The 20,011-nt window shown below is 39.7% G+C and overlaps 1 protein-coding gene and 1 pseudogene across 5 annotated transcripts in view; one reads left to right on the top strand and one right to left on the bottom strand.

Annotated features, from left to right (window-relative positions):
* Nucleotides 1–2,212: 2,212 nt before the first annotated feature.
* Nucleotides 2,213–20,011, bottom strand: part of SPICE1 (spindle and centriole associated protein 1) — a 69,178-nt gene continuing 51,379 nt past the window's right edge. For all 4 annotated transcript variants that reach the window (XM_079766550.1, XM_079766553.1, XM_079766552.1 and 1 more), the window contains exons 12-18: nt 19,143–19,290; nt 18,035–18,259; nt 11,692–12,182; nt 9,650–9,860; nt 7,460–7,562; nt 6,408–6,495; nt 2,213–5,022 (exon numbers count right to left, since the gene is read on the bottom strand). In XM_079766550.1, the coding sequence (XP_079622676.1) occupies nt 4,969–5,022; nt 6,408–6,495; nt 7,460–7,562; nt 9,650–9,860; nt 11,692–12,182; nt 18,035–18,259; nt 19,143–19,290 (1,320 nt within the window). In that variant the 3' untranslated portion in view covers nt 2,213–4,968. The remainder of the gene's footprint in view (nt 5,023–6,407; nt 6,496–7,459; nt 7,563–9,649; nt 9,861–11,691; nt 12,183–18,034; nt 18,260–19,142; nt 19,291–20,011) is intronic.
* LOC307097223 (small ribosomal subunit protein eS1-like) lies at nt 12,948–16,593 on the top strand (annotated as a pseudogene). The gene is made up of 3 exons: nt 12,948–12,965; nt 15,669–16,219; nt 16,412–16,593. The product of its transcript is annotated as a small ribosomal subunit protein eS1-like (transcript).

The following is a 20,011-nucleotide window of genomic DNA, read 5'->3' as shown; positions in this document are numbered from 1 at the left end:
GGGTGAATCTCAATTATAGTGAAAGAAGACAGACTCAAATAGTACATAGCGTATGGTTCCCTTTATATAAAATGCAAACAAATCTAATGATGACCAAAAGTAAATCAGTGGTTGCCTAGGGCTGGAGCAAAGGGAGGGATACACTGCAGAGATGAGAGAAATCTTTTGGAGATGATAGAAATGTGTCTTGTGATACTAGTTTTGTGTATTTTTACAACTGCCAAAAGCCAATGAATTGTTCTCTTTAAATGGATGTAGTTTACTATATATAGATTACTTCTCAATAAAATTGACAAGAAAAACATGGCTGTATTTCATTTTGTTTATTGATTTCCATAATGTTAGATAACAGCTTTCCAAAAACTTTATACCATGCATTTGTTGGTAACATTCAAGTGTTCTCTTTAGAAAATATATATATATAACCTATTCTTGCTATTATTAAACAGTATATCCAGAGTGTCTGAAAATTCAGAGGACATATGATAAAATTATTTTTAGAGAGCATGTTAGTTACATTTTCAAATAATATGTTCAACGTTTTCTTCCATCCTCCAAACATTTTTTCAGGTGAAATACCCTGAAATTAAAAGTACTGGGTCCAATTGCTAATCAGAGAAAAACAATTCACTACAGAATGTCTTTAAAAATCTAGAAACAGAGAAAGTGGTATATTTATTTATACACTACAACCTAGCAGTTATCATTTCTGAACATTTGTTGTGAGTTAGGTCCTGTTGTGTGTGTTTGTGTGTGTAATTTCACTTAATCCTCACAACGTAGGAAAAAAACATATTATCTGACTTCAAATGGGAAAGATGAGATTAATTTGCCCAAGGGAGAGCTCAAGTGGCAGAGATGGCATTTGCATCCAAGCTTTCCTATTGCAATACTTGTATCCTTAGCCACTGCGTTATATTAGTTCTTCCCTATAAGTTAGAAGCCCAATAATTACTTTAATAAGAGCTTCAAGTCCTTTACTTCTTACAAGCATTCTGACAGGGGCAATTTATTTTACCATTAGGGCTCAATTTCTTCATGTATAAAGGGGGGTGGGTGGCATTTAACAACTAACCATAGGTTTACTGTGAGATTTAAATGAAATAATGGGGATAGTGCAGCTTAGTACAGTGCCTGACACAGTAAGGGCTCAATAAAAGACAGCCATTATTATTATGGTGCTTCCAAGCCATACACACTGTAGGATGGCAGCATAGCACAGGCTTTGGAGAAATAGACTGTCTCTGTTCACATTCTAGTGCCACCACCCCACCCCCACCCCGACCTCCGGCCAGTGGATGACCTTGAGAGAGGACTCACCTCCTTGCACCTCGTCTGTAAAATAAGGATAGTAGTACCTATCCCCATGGAGGTGTCATGAAGTCATGTAAAGTGGCTAAAACAGTGCCTGGCACTTAGTAAACAGTAAATTATTATTAATTCTGCTAACCCAAGTTACTTCACTATCTACAACTGTGAATTTAATAATTATTGATCTAGTTTTTCTTCAAGCTACAATTTGGAGAATTATAAATATTATTAAAGTTTAGCAAGTGATTTAGCAGCTTTCTATTGCATATTGGAGAAGTCACATGTTATCCAAAACCTTGAGTCTAAACACAAGAAACACAAGTAATCTGAGTTTGGAATATTAAAAGTAAATATAAATGTAGTACATGACAGCCAAATATAGCAGAGTTCACCCCTCCGCAATGCTATAGACCAATGGTTTCCAAATGTGAGCATGCATCAGAATCACAGAAAGAGCTTATTAAAACAGACACCAGAGTTTCTGAATAGGGCCCAGGAATTTCCATTTCTAACAAGTACCATCCTATCCTATACAATAAAAGGCTAATATGCAAATCGACCGAATGGGGAACGACTGGTTGCTATGAGGTGTGCTTACCACCAGGGGGCAGACGCTCAACACAGGAGCTGCCCCCTGGTGGTCAGTGCGCTCCCACAGGGGGAGTGCCACTCAGCCAGAAGCCAGGCTCACGGCTGGCAAGCACAGCGGTGGCAGGAGCCTCTCCCGCCTCCGTGGCAGTGCTAAGGATATCCGACTGCCGGCTTTGGCCTGCTCCTCACGGGAAGCGGGCCTAAGCCAGCAGTCAGACATCCCTGGAGGGCTCCCGGACTGCAAAATGGCACAGGCCGGGCTGAGGTCCCCCTACCCCGCCCCGCCCCCCCCCCCCCCGCAGTGCATGAATTTCGTGCACTGGGCCTCTAGTTTCAGAAGATATACTCAAGATCAGTTCTGTTTGCACACTGTAAAAGAAATGTGCCAGGTGATGCTGCTGATGATGCTGCTGACTGGGGGGTCAGACTCTGAGACCCACTGATGTAGTTGGCTCTGAAAGCTGATAAAGTAATTGAACTGTTAATTAAGCCCAGCCTGGTGTGGCTCGGTGGTTGAGTATTGACCTATGAACCAGGAGGTAACCGGGTTGTGGGCTCAATTCCTAGTGGGGGGCATTCAGGAGGCAGCTGATCAGTGATTTTTCTCTCATCATTAATATTTCTCTCTCTTTCTCCTTCTCCCTTCCTCTCTAAAAATTTTTTTTTTTTAATTGAACTGTTAATTAAAACCAAGCATGCACCAATTCAAGATTAGGGGACAATAAATTTATTTGTAATGATGTTTCCCAACGTTGGCTGTACACTGGAATCATCTTAGGTTTTAAAAAATACTGATGTTTGTGTCCTGCTCCCAAAGATTCTAATTTACTTGATCTGTATCGAGACTTGGGCATTAGGAATTTTAGAAGGTCCCAGATGATTCTAATGGTAGCCAACGTTGAGGAGCACTGCCTTAGAAGGTCTAAGGAAAAAGGGCTCTTTTCTCTGTATCTAATATTCTTGCAGTTTTCTCAACCTACATTTGTAGCAAAGACAAACATTGACAAGATGGATACTTAAGTGCCAGTCCCACAGTTTGCCAGTGAGCTGTGGTAAAGTTTTTTGCAATCTTTCTCAACTCTGGCTTCACATTAAATCACTTTTTGAGCCTTTAAAAACAGCTGCCAAAGCCTCAACAAGCCCCTGAGGTAGTCAATTTGGCATTTTTAAAATGCTCCCAAAGTTAAGAATCATGGCTATTGAGGTTTACAGGAATATAAAGGGGGAGGGAGAATTAAAGAGCCAACTAGTTGGAGAACAAGGAAAATGCATGTCAAAAGAATGCATTCACTGCCCTAGCCAGTTTGGCTCAGTGGGTAGAGTGTAGGCCTGCGGACCAAAGGGTCCCGAATTTGATTCCAGTCAAGGACACATACCTCAGTTGCAGGCTCCTCTCCGGCCCAGGCCCTAGTCAGGCAGGGTGTGTGCAGGAGGCAACTAATCGGTGTGTTTCTCTCACATCGATGTTTCTCTCTGTCTTTCCTTCTCTCTAAAAAGCAATGGAAAAATGTCCTCAGGTGAGGATTAAAAAAAAAAAAAGAATGTATTCACAAGCCAAGCAGGTAATTTGGCATTTCAATAATATAAGGAATAACACTAAAATGGTTTGCATCCCAGACAGGGATTGTATTTATCAAGTACTAAGTTTCAAAAAGTGCAATACAGATGGAAGAATCTGCAGTAATGCAAATGAATACAGATGACTTAATGTGAATAAAAGTAATGATACCAGAAGAAAATAGTATTATTATTGGCCACCACAACAATGAAGCCCAAATGAAAGCTGCATAGGACACTTTCTAGAACAGTGACTGCAACGCAGGAGAAGGGAAGGTGTTTACCTGAGAACGTTCCCCAGTACGCAGTCTCAGTATGCTTCCCCCACCCCGTCACCACCTCACTTAGGTTGAAAATTCCTGTAATACAGCCAAGGGGCAGAGATAATTCAAAAACCAAGTTTAAAATAGGAACCAATGTCTGAGAGCCAAACAGGTGCCCTGAAGAAAGACCTACCCAGAGTGCTTAGTAGATTCAGGGCTGGGAAAATCGATAGCAATGTTTTGTACTCAATTCTGTTTCAAACACTAAATATACAAATCAATCAGTGTTACTGCATTTAGACATTTGAACTCTATGATCATTATTTATTTTTTGTACATTACCATTATTGATGACACTTTCACATTTAAAGACTATATAAGAAATTTACAATACATAGAGTCACTCTTACCTGCTGAAGCAAATATAAACAAATACTCCCATGTCTGCTTTTGAAAGCTGTACATTCCACTTAGCAGAAAAAGTAATAGACTACAGACACTTCCCCAAAATAAAAAACCAAACGGGGTGTTAAACTTTTCTGAAAGCCGGACTTTAATCACACAAAGGCATTTGATTGTAAGTTATATGCAAAGCAACTAAGTTCTTCAGAAAGTAAAAATAAAAATTAAATAGATCAACATTTAAGATATACTAGACCAAAAAAACCTGAATAAATATGATAAGGGTAATAATATATTACTCAAGAAAACCTTAAGTTAGAGCATCAGCCCACAGACCAAAGGGTCTCAGGTTTAATTCCCGGCCAAGGGCACATATCCTGGTTGCAGGTTTGATCAGCACCCCTCCATCAAAGCGTGAGCAGGAGAAAACCAATCCATGTGTCTCTCTGGCGTTGACGTTTCTCTCTCCCCCTCCACTCCCTCCCTTCCATTCTCTCTAAAAAAATAATTACTGGAAAGAATATCCTCAGGTGATGATTAAAAAAAAAAAAAGGAAGGGGAAAAAAAAGCACCTTAAAGTACTTAGGAAATTACTAGAATATGAAACTTTAATTTCCCTATAGCCAAAATTTTATTTGCAGGAGGTTGCAGGTTGGTTCGTTGTTGGAAATCTATTTGAAAGGTCAAAAGTAAAATAATTGCTTTATTTCTTTGTTCTATTTGTACTAAGTCACAAGATCCTTGCAGGTTTTAGCTGAAAGAAGGACAAAAACTTGAAAGCAGGGAAAGGGGAATGGAAGCTCAAGAATATGCCAGTGAAAACAAACTGTCAAACTTGACCTCACTATGACACATGGGTGGAAAGAGCAAACCAGCCTTCTTCATTTTGTTTCTCAATCTGTTGAACAAAGATGCAAAAAGGATTTAAAAAGTAATCAGAAACAGGAGACATTCAAGTACATAGAATCAAAGTTACCCTATGCCACTGAGTGGTTCTAAAAATTAAATTGCTACTGGCAATTTTTATTTCTAACAGACATTCATAAATAACGATCCCCTGGTCAACTGGTATCCTTGTTGATTTAGGAGACCTAATTTTTTTAAAAAGATAAATCCAGCATTTTATGCAAATCATATGTATAACTTTTAAAAATAACAGTTATTTGATCTTGTAAATGAAATCTTAATAAATTCTAGAAACGAAGAGCAAATTATATAAAATAGTTTAAAGCTTTTTTAGAATATAATAAACAGCAAAGGGCACATCTAGTGTTGGACAATTGAGATATCTGAGCCTATCAATTAATTTGGGCTGCAAGTACTCAGTTTATTGAAACATTCACTATTGGGTCTAATTACTAAAGTTAGTAATAAGAATAGCAAAGAAGATTTTTCCCCGTATCAGAGAGCTGTTAGCTCAAGTTTGCAAATGTAATGTTTATGATTTGAAAGATATTCTCACAATTTGCTATGACTAAACAACTCAGAGGAACTCTATTTTGCTGTATTGCCAACACAGAAAAATGCCTTTTGCAAAAAAATCGGATATATTGTAAGATGTTATGTTTCTATACAATCCTGTAGTAAATCAGAACACATGAAAAATATATAAGACTTCTTTTTTTTACTCTTTGTGCATAACTGTACTCCGGGGCTCCTCAGCTATGGCACACTGGGGTAAAATGACATGGAGAGTGACCACCCCAGGGCTGACAATCCCAAGCCCCACCCAGCCACAGCCAGGACTGGGAACCAGTATCTCAGTATACCTACGAGGCGTTCAAGGCACACCTTCAAGGCCTGCCACACTATTTGGGAAGCTCTGCCTAAAGCCAGTAATTTCTAGTCTTTAAAGATTATTAAAATCCTATTGAATTTTCTTATTCCTTAGTTATCCTAGAAAACAAAAGAAGTATATGGCTTATTTGTTTTTCTAATGAAGGTAAATTAATGTCTTCTCAAACTTTTATATCATCTTTAGGATATCATAAATAATAATAAAGAATGGAAATCACTGCCCCGCTATTGTGGCTCAGTTGGTTGAGCATTGACCCAGGCACCAGGAGGTCACTGGTTTGATTCCCAGTCAGGAGACATGCCCGGGTTTGGGGCTTGATCCCCAGTAGGGGGTGTTTCTCTCTCATAGATGTTTCTACCTCTCTCTCTCTCTGAAATTAATAAAAACACATATACACAAAAAAATGGAAATCACTAAAAATAGCCACCTTTCCCCCCTGCCCTCCTGCCCCTATACACATTTCACAATTACATTTTGTCATATACCTTTGCTCTTGGATTAACAGGTGTGAATCGCCCACTTCCTGAGGTGGCATTTAATGGAGAACAAGAATTACTAGTAGCCCCTGAAGATCTATTTGTGAGGAATAAAAGGGAGAGAGTAATCTGTCATTATTAATCTTCAAAAATTATGTAAGACTGACAATTCTCAATACTGGCACAACCTTGAGAAAGTATGGCTGACTTAGATCCAAAGAAGGTAAATTATTTGCAACATATTTTCACCAACCTAAGTCTTTTAAAAAATTAATAGGCTTTCCTTTTTTAGAGTTATTTTAGATTTACAGAAAGACTTAGTATAAAGTTCCAAGAGTTCCAAAATATTCTTCAACTCCTCCTCCCAGTTTCCCCTTTTATTAACACCTCATACCAGTGTGGTACGTTTGTTACAATTGTAACATTGATACATTATTATTAACGAAATCTTTTGTTTACATTAGGGCCCATGCATCGTGTTATACGTTCTATAGGTTTTGACAAATGTACAATATCATGTATCCACCACTACAGTATCACACTAACAAGTTTTAAACATTGAAGGGGGGAAAGGATGTGCAGGGGTGAAGAAGAAGGCCCAGGTAGTGGAAGAGTAACAAGACCTGGAGAATGCAGTGCGACAGCAGGCATGCAGTGGAGACAGAAAGCCAGGTGGTCCATCCCTAGTGTCACCATTTATCAACATGTGACACACATGGGCAAATCACAGCTAGCTCTATGAACTTCAGTTTCATTTCAATATGGAGGAAAATACCAGTGGTTAATTTACCCACCCTGTCACATAGCGTCTCCTAGTCACCCATAAAGCATTCTATATCTGTGCTGTTATCCCATTTTTGTTTTTCAATAGCCAACTCATTCTTTCTACTTAATGAAGGCTTGTTCCTCATGCCTCTTCTTCCCCCCAAAATTCTCCTCGCCGACTACTTTATTTCATTTTCATCAGTGAGTCTGCACTTCCTTTTCTCATAAAGAGAATAAAACACATACCATATTCTTGATTTTTTTTTTTAAAGTAACTATTCACATTGTAACCCTACCTTCTTGTATTTATTCCACTGATAGGAGAGACAGTACTGCATTTCGAGGTTTCTGGGGCCTCTGCTCCTGGAACAGACACTTCAATTGTCCTCTTTCCTCCTTCTAAAATATAAAGATAAACATTACTTCATTACCTTTCATTAAAATAAAAATTTAAAATGTAACGGTTTCTGTCTTACTGCAGATTTCAATATTATAAATTTGGAGGTTCTTTCTATATTTTTATCATTATGGTCCACAGATACACTTGAAGGAATTTTTTTTAAATGAGCTGTGAGAAAAAACTAGTGTCAATTCAGTAGCATGCCAGTCATAGAGAGCCAGAATCTTCAGACAAGTGGTATCATGTCAGATCTGGAAGTGAAAAACAGAAGTTAAGAGCTAGCCCTAAAGATCTTGAGATATTTGTCAAAAGCAGCTTATCTAAAGTTTTTCCAAAAAAAGAAAAAAATATCTGAAGTCATTCAGTAAAATTTTTAATCTTCTAAATCTTTTACATTACTCTTACTGAAGACTTTTAAATAGATGAAGAGCTCACCTGGCCAATGGAAATAATTATGTACATTTTCGGTATTTCAGAAGTAAGTTATCAATCAACAGATATTTACTATCTACTAATGGAACACTTTATGTCCATCCCAGTCAGTTTCGCCAAAGCTCCCATGAATCACTGCTTAAAACCAGTGATTTCCAGCTTTAGGAGGTAATGAAACCTACCCTATTTACCTATCCCTCGGTTACCCTAGAAAACAAAGGGTTCTATGGCACAGAATTTTTATTTTATAATTACAACCCACAGTGGTTCCTGTGAGACCAAGAATTTTACTTAAAAAACTAATATCTTAAGAGATATAACTACTAGAATGGCAAGAATACAAGTGCAAATTTACCAATTTGCTTTAGAACTTCAGACAAATCATATAACCTATTTACTCCTCAGTTTACTTATTTATCAAACAAGTATGATATCAGCTCTGTCTACTTTCATGGTGTGTTGGGGACGAAATGAGATAACATAAACGAAAATAGTTTTACCTTAAAAAACTATTGAAACAGAAGATGTCTTATTTAATCATAAAATCATTCTTAAGAGTAATCTGCGTTTTCTTCATTGTACTTAGCACTAACTGACATTATCTCATATATTTATTTGTTTATTTGTTTATTTGTTTATGGCCTGCTCCTCTGGGCAAGGACTTGTCCTCTTCCATGTGGTATCCCCATTGTCCAGAACACAGCAGGCACATAGTAGGTGTTCATACATTCTGAGTGATTTAATTTATTCATTCTTATTAAGAGTTGCATCTAGACTTTGAGACTATGAAGAACAGTAGACAAAACTATCATTTGAAAAAGCCTAAATTAAAGAAGAAGGGCCCTGGGGATATGCATTATCCATCAGTAATTTCCAAAAGAGTCTGCTTTTGAGTCTGTAGTTTCAAAAAAGAAATAGCTTCTGAGAGAAAAAGTCTGACTGGCAGATACCTTAAAGGAAACCTACCTCGACCAGCCAGAGGACGCATGACTCTTTCTAACACCCGAATGCCTGAACACCTGAGCGAATGCACCACTCACTGATGCAGCTTTTTCTATTCCTGACAATTAGAACCCTCTCTCCTATTGAGCCAAAATCAGCCTCTTCATAGCCTTTGTGTAACCCTACCCCTTGAGAATCTTAATAATTCAATTTCTGACTGAAGAGCAACTTGAGATCCACTTCGTCCCATCAGTACCTTTTGAATGTGAACACTATGATAACTAATTTTTCAGTTACTGCTCTATTATTTAGAATCCCCTCTAGTGTGTTTCACATCTTAAATGTACAAATAGATTAAAAAGCTTAATTTACCAATTAAAATGTTTTCATAATTTTAACAGAATAACTTAATTTGTTGCTGATGAAGTTCCAAATTATAATTTTGCTAAGTGAATCATAGACTGTAATGAGTCCACTTCCACATAGAGCAGCCTAGGAACCCAGACACCGGAGATTCCTGCAGGCACCCTGGGGGAGTTTCCTAACAAGAGACTGGCCTCCAGATCTATCTGTCACTTATTCTGCGACTTAGTCTGCTTTTTTTCCTACGTAAAATTGAAGGCACTGAAATATATGCTCTCTGAGATTTCCTTCAGTTCAATATATACTTGCAAAATCAAGAAAGTAAAAACTTAGCTTTTAAACTGTCTACCTTTTAAATCAGAAATTTGTGGCCAATCAGTCCAAGCTCTGAGAGGTGACTGAATAGGTGATGTCGGTGGAGGGGAAGGATTCAAACCAACAAGTTTTTGCTGCTCTATTAACTGCAAGAGCTTTCCGCGAGCCTCCATACTCTGCCGGTTCAATTCCGCAATCCGCTCCTCCATGCTATTTGGTGTTAGAGGCCGTGTTGCTGGAAAAGTCTTTAAAAAAATAAAAATAAAAGTCAAAAATTCCATATTAAAAACAATCCAAACAATTTTGACTTTTTGTAAAAATAAACTTCCACTAAGAGCCAGCAAGTTAGTGTTCATAGCCCTTGCTGTGTGCAGACTTTAGTAGTGGACCAACAACAGAATTTACAAGTCACTTAATTGAAAAATGAGGGCTAAAACAAAGGGATACCAATCCCTCTAATACTGGTGCCATGTGTCCTCTAGTCTCTCTGTCCATGGACAGTGTCTGTGGGACAAAGCTTTCCTGCATCTCTTAGTGTTTGCTGAACTACACAAAAGATCACATGAGCGAAGACTACTTCTAAAGACCTGGCTCCTAAGTAACGTACATATGAATACCAGATCTGAGGTCCGAGTCACAAGGATCTGCTGTAGTTGAAAGAGATGATTCTATAATTATAATCTTCATTCATGCACCATGAAATTATTTGGCAAAGATTTCTAGGACCCTTATCATTCTTTCTGACCATATGTCAGCCTCCCCAGGCCACTTCTGGCCTAAGATATCTCACTCAAGGCAGTTGGTGCCCTAGCCTGATCTACATACTAATTAGAAAAGGAGGCAAACTCAATTTTTAACTTTGCTGCCATTTTTAAACTAAGACGTTGCCTATTTCAAATCATCTGCAAAACTCTGTAAACAAAATATCTCCCATGACTCAAAACTGAGGCAGTTTACACTTCATACACCTGCACCACGGCTACTCCCCACTCCTAATACTCCTTCCTGGCTCCTCTCCTGCCAGACCTTCTGCTACTATTTCTGTGACTCAAGACCCATCTTACCCTGACTGCCCATGAGCCAGTGCTGACAGACATGGAACCCCTAACCTACCATCTCCCACCTCCTGGCCTTCCTCCTGGAAGCACACGATCCACTACTGATAAAGTCCTCATGGAAGTTACCCCTGAAACTGCTAACCCAGGGTGCCTGCCCGCCCCTAACAACTGCTCCAACACTGTCCTGTCCCTATCAGAAGCCCCATGGGAGCCACTCTGGCTCATAAGAAAGTAAAAGGAAGCTTCTCCCATCACTGGGAGGAGGGGAAGAATGTAGGGTATAAATTCTCCCCAATTGGAACTTAGGATTCCTTTTCTCCCACAAACAAGGAAACGAAGGTCCAAGTTACCATGTTAGCCCACATCTTATTTAACTTACAAAATTCTTGCACTGTAATTAATATTCACACTTTTGCTACTCAAAGTATAGTCTTTGGACTGGCATGATTTGGGAATTTACTAGAAATGCACAGGGCCTACCTCAGACCTATTCAATCAGAAAAAGCATTTGAGCAAGATCGCAGATGATTTATATGTACATTAAAGTCTGACTTTAAAAATCCTTTAAAATCATTTCTATAGCAAAATGCATTCTGTGTCCTAAAAAATTAACTATGCATGAGTTGAGGGCCAACTACACATAGTTCCTTTTTATGAGCCACTTTAAGAGTAAAAAATGATTTCAATTAAAATGTAGTTGTGTGGCAAATTTTTAAGTCATATTAATTCTTCATGTCATATTTAAAACTTCATTCCTAGCCTAATTTTAGCTTTGCTACATTTTACCTTTATCCTATTTTCCTCATTCATTCCTCTTTTTTATTTTATGTTGTCCTCTTCTATTGTATCTGAGATAGAAACTGACAAATAACTTCTACTTCTCTTGTGATGAGGACATGACCAGGCATAAGCCATCTAGCACAACCTCAGAGATATCCTGGAAAGAAGCCCTTTTTAAGATGCCAGCAATGGACCTAAATTCCTATATGTGCACAGTCAGTCCTTAACTGGTACTCACAGCAGGCATGTTGCTTGTATGACTTGTCTCCTGTTTGTTTAACTCCCGAAGTCCATCCCCTTGCTCTCCCCCTGGCCAAAGAATATTATTCAGATGAGCCCGGATAGCGGAATTCTGCAGTGTCAACTCAGCAATTCGTGCCATGATGTCCTTTCTTTGTATTAATGCCTCATCTGTTCTAAGCTGTTGCCCATCCCCCAGCACTGGGGGCTCTTCTGAGAATTCGGGGTTTCTCAGTGGCTGAGTGTTGGAGAGGGAATTGCACAGGGGCTGTGAGAGGCTGACAAAAGGAGCCTGGGTTTTGTTTTCCAAATCTTCTCCCATGTGAGAGACCCTCCACCTCTGGGTGAAGAGATGACTCTCTTCACTTGAATTCTGAATGTCTGTGCTGGGCGGTGAGGTCTTCTTTTCCCAAGTTTGTTCCTTCTCAATTATTTCCACAGTTGGAGGAATTCGTGGAGCAGGACGAGTTTGAACGGTCCTCCTCAATACTGTAGATAAAATTTTAAAATAACAAGCATGTATTATTTAGCCATAGATTGGCAATGTAATCATCTCATTAGCCCATCATGGTAGTTAGAGAAGTATTTCAACAGAAGGAGTTGGTTTCTGAAGGTCTAAATTACTTTAGCAGGGAATATACCTGACCTGCAATGCCACCACTAACAATCAAGCACAAAGACTTTGATTATCTATTCATGAGTAGTTAACTAAGAAATAAATTAGTAGCTATATTAGTAATTAAGCTTTGATATACCTTAAAGTTTAATCAGTATGATTGTGAAAAACCACCTGCCAACTCCACGTTTTCACATTATATTAACTCCTATCTGGGAATCTTGCGGGTGGGAACAGTAAAGATAATGTAAATTAAGGACGGTCAGGAAAGGCATCTCTGAAGAAATAAAAATTTTAAATGATTACATATGTGGCAGAAGTATAGCAAATAACATTACAGGCAGAGAACAACATATGTGAAGGCCTCAAAATAGGAAAGAGCAAAGAAAGGAGGCCAGTCTAGCTGTAGCATAGCAACGAGAGAAAACGGGAAACGGATGAGATTGAAGAGGTGCGCAGGGCCATTTCTTGCAGAGCTCTTTAAGCCAAGTTTGAACTTTTCCAATTTAATCCAAGAACAATAGACTGGAGAAGGTTTGGCAATGACTCAATTTACATTTCTTAAATGTTGTGGATAACTGGAAGATCCAGGAATGGGAGAAATCAATAAGCACCTGTGGTAATGTATAAGAAAGACAATGGTAGCTTTGACTAAGGTATGTTGGTATAAAGACAGAGAGAAATAGATAAATTTGGGAAGTATTTTGACAATAGAATTGAAATGATGAACTGGAAATGGGGAGTAAGATCATGGCATGCACAACTGAATGGAAAGTAATGCCATGCACTGAGATGGAGAAGATAAGAACAGATTTGGGGGGGAGGCTGATTATCAAGAATTCATTTCTGGCCCTAGCTGGTTTGGCTCAGTGGACTGAGCATCAGCCTGCAGACTGAAGGGTCCCAGGTTCGATTCTGGTCAAGGGCACATGCCTGGGTTGCGGGCTCGATCCCCAGTGGGGGGCGTGCAGGAGGCAGCCAATCAATGATTCTCTCTCATCATTGATGTTTCTATCTCTCTCTCCCTCTCGTTTCCTCTCTAAAATCAATAAAAAAATTAAAAGAATTCAGTTCTGAACATGCAAGTTTAAGGTGGAAATCTCTGGCAGTTAGAAAATACTGGAAGCCATGAGAATGAGTGAGATTACATAGAAAGAATAGAGTGAGGGAAAAAACAATACCAAGACATGAAGAACTTAACATTTAGAATCAGGTAAAGGATAGGAAGCGAGCAAAGCAAACAGAAATGAAGCAGCCAGAGATGAAAAAATATCTTATATTAATTATGGAGAGCACCTCTAGATAAACAGAAATTAAATTGGGATAAAAATGATTGCCTCTTGGGTAGGTCAAGAGGTGTGTGAGGAAGAGAACCTTGTATATGCTTTTTTTTTTTTTAGCCACATGCAAATAGGAATTAGAATTAACACTTTAAAATAAAGGAGGAATGGAATATAAGAAAATGAAAACAACATATATATACTAGTCTTTCAAGCATGGCATTAAATGAAAATAGAAATAAATTGGTAGCTAAAGGAAATATTTATGATGAGAAATTCTAGAGTGCCATTCTCCAGTATGGCAGCCTCTGGCCACATGTGGCTATTCATATTCAAATTTAAATTAATTAAAATAAAATAAAATGTAAAATTCCGTTCCTCAGTCACTGGCCACATTTCAGGTGCTCAGCAGCCCCAACCTCAGCTAGTAGCTACCATACTGAATGGAGCAGATACAGAACATTTTTATCATTACAGAAAGTCCTACTGGACAGAGAGCTGAACCCTGATCTCCCATCTTTATCCACATGTTCAATTTAACTAAAAAATTCTTTACATATAAGCATTCTGAACAAAATGCTGAAAATCTATACTAATAATAGAGGAATATTCAAATTATCCGGGACGCTGTCACATCACAACCACTCAGCAGGCAGCATGCACAGCAGGAGCAGGTGGGCAGGGACTACTATCACCAGGAGGGCCTCCGCATGGCCCAGCCCAGAGCCCCCCCCCCCCCCCCCCGGCGGAGGCGCGCAGAGGCCTGCCCAGCATGTGTCCCCACCCAGCACTGACGTGAAGCTGCCTGCCTGCGTCCCCAGCCAAGGACATGACGCTGCCTGCGTGTGTCCCCGGCCTGGGAGGTGACGCTGCCTGCGTGCGTCCCCACCCAGCGCGCTGATGTGATGCTGTGGGGGGGAAGGGGAGGGCAGGTCTGGGTCTCAAGTGATTTCTTGGCATGCACAGGTGTGCGGGGACTTGTCTCTCGGTCCCATGGTGCGCCCCAGACTCTGACAGGAGGGACATTTTACTAATTTTCTTTCATTTCTGATACCTCTATTATAGAGAAAGGGCAAATAGCAATATTAAAATATTTCCTCTAATTAATTCCCTTTTAATGTGCACAATTTCATGCACCAGGCCACTAGTATGATAAAAAAAAAACTCTACCATAACAGATTCAAGGATAGCTCTATCTGCACACTGTAAAAGGAATGCGCCATGTTATTTTCCACACAAAACCCACTGCAAATGCTAACAAAATGTTGTCTACATTAACATAATTTGCTTTAATGAACATTTCGTATATTTGCAATCAGAGTAAAAATATTTATAGTACTTGTTTCTTTAAAAAATGTTAGGCTATTTTAGTATCACCAATGAAAACAATTTACAATATCTCAAAAGAGATTATTAGATAAGCCTTGTAATATGATGCAAAAATTTGAAAAATTATTTTAAGAAATTAAAGTCTAACTTGAACAGAAATCAGATTTGGTATCATATTTCCTAAATTTAGCCAGTTAATAATCTTTCTAGCCCTCTAAAGAGGAAATATTGAATCAAAGAATTAGAGAGCTGGAGGGATATTAAAGATAAAGGAAAACCCTCTCAATGCAAAGATAGGAAAACTGAATTCCAGAAAAGGTATAAAAAGTATTAGCCCCACACCTCACAGCTAATACTTTTTATGATGACAAAGATTTGTCATTTTCTTTAACCCTATGGGCTCTTCAAATCCTCTATTGGGAACATACATCAAAGTACAGAAAATCTGACAAAATTTATATGTCTCAATGATAATAAATGTTATTCTTCTGTTCTCCTACAGAAGAAAATAAATACTCTAATTAAAGAAACAAAAATTTAGGCAATTCAGGGCTAAATAACATTTTTCTAAAAACTTTGCCTGAAAATCTAAAGTAGTTTTTGATTGAAGAACTCTTTGGAAAATGAAATGATTATAGCTCCAGAAAATGCACATGTGGACAAAAATATATAATTTTCCAAACAATGAAGCAGTCCATGGAGATTCTGAAGACCATCCATGAAATCCAAGTTAAGAATCTGTGAGCCAAGGGCCCTTTGAAAGATTGGTGTGATGTGAAAGGACCAGCTCTGTTCAATATAAGAAATACTGGAAAAACACTAGTTACGAGAGCTCAAGGAACCAAAATTGCATCTGATGGTCTCAAGGGTCATGTTTTTGAAGCTAGCCTAGCTGATCTGCAAAATGATGAAGTGAAGTGGCATTTAGAAAATCCAAGCTAATTACTGTTCAGGGCAAAACTGCCTAATTTCCATGGCATGGACCTTACCCATGACAAAATGTGCTTCCTCGTAAAAAAATGGCAGACCGTGATTAAAGCTCATGTTGATGTCAAGACTACCAATGGTTATTTGCTTCATCTAGTCTCTGTTGGTTTTACTAGAAAATGCAAAAGTCAGATTCAGAAGACCTTTGCTCTGCATCAATAAGTCTGCCAAATCTGGACATCAATACCTGAAAGTGCAAATAACTTGAAAGAAGTGGTCAATAAACTGATTCCAGGAAAACATTGGAAAAGACATATTTATCCATATACCAGTGGTCGGCAAACTGCGGTTCACGAGCCACATGCGGCTCTTTGGCCCCTTGAGTGTGGCTCTTCCACAAAATACCACGTGCAGGCGCGCACGTACAGTGCAATTGAAACTTCATGCCCCTTGCGCGGAAGTCGGTTTTCGGTTCTCAAAAGAAATTTCAATCGTTGTACTGTTGATATTTGGCTCTGTTGACTAATGAGTTTGCCGACCACTGCACTACACGATGTCTTTGTTAGAAAGTCAAATGCTGAAGAAGCCCAAGTTTGAGTTGGGAAAACTCATGGAGCTTCATGGTGAAGGAAGCAGTTCTGGAAAAGCTACTGGGATGAGACAGGTGCTAAAGTTGAATGAGCTGATGGACATGAGCCCCCAGTCCAAGAATCTGTTTAAAATTCAGACTTTTAATGGTGACAGATAAAAATCCTATTTGTGGTTTTTTTTAAAAATCTATGAGCTAAGTATTAACAATAATTTTTAGAAATTTTATTTCAACTCTATGTATGTGCTGCAAAAGTGATTTTAAAGCAATTTTTAATTGTCCATAGACTTTCATTACAAATTTCCCTCAACTGACTTAGCTAAAGTTTTGATGAGAAAGAGGTTAATAACCAGATCTGACTTACAAACTCCCTCGGGTCATAGCTCTCACCTTTCCTTGACCAAACATTCATTAGTCTTTAGAGATTAGTCTCCTCTTGTTTCTTACTCTTCCCCATGCCCTGGACCAGTGGTCGGCAAACCGCGGCTCATGAGCTACATGCGGCTCTTTGGCCCCTTGAGTGCGTCTCTTCCACAAAATACCACATGCAGGCACTCACGTACAGTGCTATTGAAACTTCGTGGCCCATGCGCAGAAGTCGGGTTTCGGCCTGGGTGAGTCTATTTTGAAATGGTTCTAACGCTGAGCCACACTTAAGGGGCCAAAGAGCCGCATGTGGCTCGCAAGCCGCGGTTTGCTGACCACTGCCCTGGACCATAGGGACAAACGGGATTCCCCTTACTCCATGTTTTAAAGCAGAGGGCTTTGATCCCTTGATTTGAGCTTAATATTTATAACTAGAAGCCCGGCACATGAAATCATGTGGCACTGCCCACCCACGTGCACCTCACCGTTCTCACAGCCCTGCCCACCTGCATGTGCCTCGCCGTGCTCGCAGCGCCACCCACCCACACGCACCTTGCCATGCCCACCTCGCTGTGCCCACTGCCCCGCCCGCCGGCCACCAGCCTTGCAGCGATTGGAGCCTGTGGGCCATGCTGCATGAGCCGTGAGCCCCACCCCGCCGCCGCAGCAGCTCACAAGCGGGGAGGGGGGGGCGGGGGACGGTGGGGAGATGGACCAAGAGGTGCTCCATGCATCTCCTGGTGACCAGTCTTTGGTCGTTTCGGCATTACGGCCACAGGCCTTTTATAATATAGATGTCTAATGGAACATATATGCAATGAAACTCAATGTCACATTTCACCACAGGCAATGCATACATGATATAAACCACCCAATCCTCCTTCAGCTTAAAGGTTATGTATGGTAATCAATATCTTTTTTTTTTTTAATATATTTTATTGATTTTTTACAGAGAGGAAGGGAGAGGAATAGAGAGTTAGAAACATCAATGAGAGAGAAACATCGATCGGCTGCCTCCTACTGGGGATGTGCCCGCAACCAAGGTACATGCCCTTGACCGGAATCGAACCTGGGACCCTTGAGTCCACAGGCCGACGCTCTATCCACTGAGCCAAACAGGTTAGGGCAATCAATATCTTTTTAATTCTGTTTATCAGGTAATGATGCACATACAGATTACATATATGAAGCATAAAAAACAACCACCATGTAACTTTAGAAGAAGCCTGCTTACCATCCTGCAGAGGAGAGAATTCTGAGTTGCTCTTCTGCCGGGGTGGTGTTAACAGCACAGCCGGCTCAAACATGTGTGCTGGGAAATTGTGGGCCAGATTCACACTATCTGGGGGGTTTGGCACTTGAGACAGTTTAACAGGCAAGTCTTCCTGTGGGAATTCACGCACCTCTTCCCCTCGGAACATCACTGGCATGGAGACATTAGCATTGACAGCTGAACCCTCTGAAGAAGAGGAGAGGCTATTAGTACATCAAGGGACGCTGGGCACAAGTTAGGTATGCATACTTAAAAGCATTTCCGCAGAGGGAAAAATCAGGCGGCCTCCAGAGCCTTCACGTTTTAGGCCACATCCTCCTTTAGCAGGAACTCACAGGGGAGGTTCCTACGGGGCCAGCACTGGGAAGAAGTGGCTGTTTTTTGAGAAAAAGCACTGAGGACCTCTAGCCCTTAAGACCTGATCTAGCCATGGAGTTTATCTCATGCAAGTTACATTTGAGGCAGCCACTTCTTAGAGTCTCTTCCTAGGAAACACTCCGAAATGCATAAACACTTTCCACACAGAGATACTCATCAAAGTATTACTTAGAAGTAAAAAACATAAAAAAGCCTAAATGTTCTATTCAACCTATGGCACATGAGGTGAAAAAGGCTTTCAAAACATTACCCAATAAACAAAAGTTATGAATTTCTAAAGTTCAGTGTTTTCTGTTTTCTTTCCAAGACCATTTCTTCTCCACCTGAGCCTGAGGCACCATGAATAAGAATACTGGCATTAAATCCTTCCCATGGTCTAGGAAGCTAGTTCTGCTACTCTTTATTTGTGTGACTTTGCTAATTTGCCAACCCTCGCTAAGACTTAGTTATCTCATCTAAAAAATGGGGACAATAACATCTACCTCATAAGACCATTATGAGGATTAAATGAAATAATACATGTAAAACACTTTAAAAGTATCTGGCATAGAAGGTATCCAATAAATATTAGCAGCAATTATAGTGATGACAATGTTATATATGTAATAAAACCATATAAGTTTCTGGTTTTGCTCATTTGTTTACTCTATAAATATTTTCATGCCAATCTGGAATAATAAGATCCACTCACCTGGATTGCCTATAATTCTACTACTCGTGGCTCCCCTTTCTGCTGCCAGACTTGCTTTGTTGTTATTTATCACAGGACAGCTCTTAATGGCATGTGTGATCGATATAAGTTGCTCATCTGTTGTGACCATATACTGCTGAAGTCTCGCCTAGCAAAAAAAGAATGAAATAACATCATTGGCATATCAGACATCAAATCATCACCTAGATTTGTATAACTATATCATTATTTTAAATACTCTAGGAACTTCTGACTTTCATTCAAATACTAAAACAATACATTCATAAGAATAGATAATTATAAATATTTTAAAAGTCTCATGATAGAGGAATTGTTAAATAAACAATAGAATATTATTAATTAATAAATACATGCTTCAACAATAAGAATTAACCTTTTTATAAGGCTTTCAACTTACAAAACCTTTTATATAGATGATATTGACTTAAACTACCCCAAGAGATAGTTATATCAGATGCAGGAAACTAAACAGAATATAACACAGGCTTTTAAAGTGATACACATGAGCACTATAAACATTTATGGTCATAATCCTATCTAATAATAGCGTACCATGTAAATTACCATCACTCCGCTACGCCCACGATTGGGCGGCGGAGGCTGGGGGGCGGGACTCAGGGTGGCCTATCCGGCCATTGAGAGGCACGGATCCGCTGCCACTGAGCGGGGCTACGCTGCTGTTGAGAGGCACAGGGGGCGGGACTCCCGCCCCCTGTGCCTCTCAACGGCCAGATCCAGGCCGCTGAGGGGGTCCCACCCCCTGCGCCTCTCAACAGCAGGGGAGACCCCCTCAGCGGCCGCGGATCATCAAAAGTGGGGGAGCGAGCTCTGGCCTCAGTCAGCGAGCC

This window comes from Cnephaeus nilssonii (assembly GCF_951640355.1).
Source record: "Cnephaeus nilssonii genome assembly, chromosome: 3".
NCBI classification, from domain to species: Eukaryota; Metazoa; Chordata; class Mammalia; order Chiroptera; family Vespertilionidae; genus Cnephaeus; species Cnephaeus nilssonii.
Note: the sequence above shows the minus strand (reverse complement) of the source record. Positions and strands in the feature narration are given on the sequence as shown.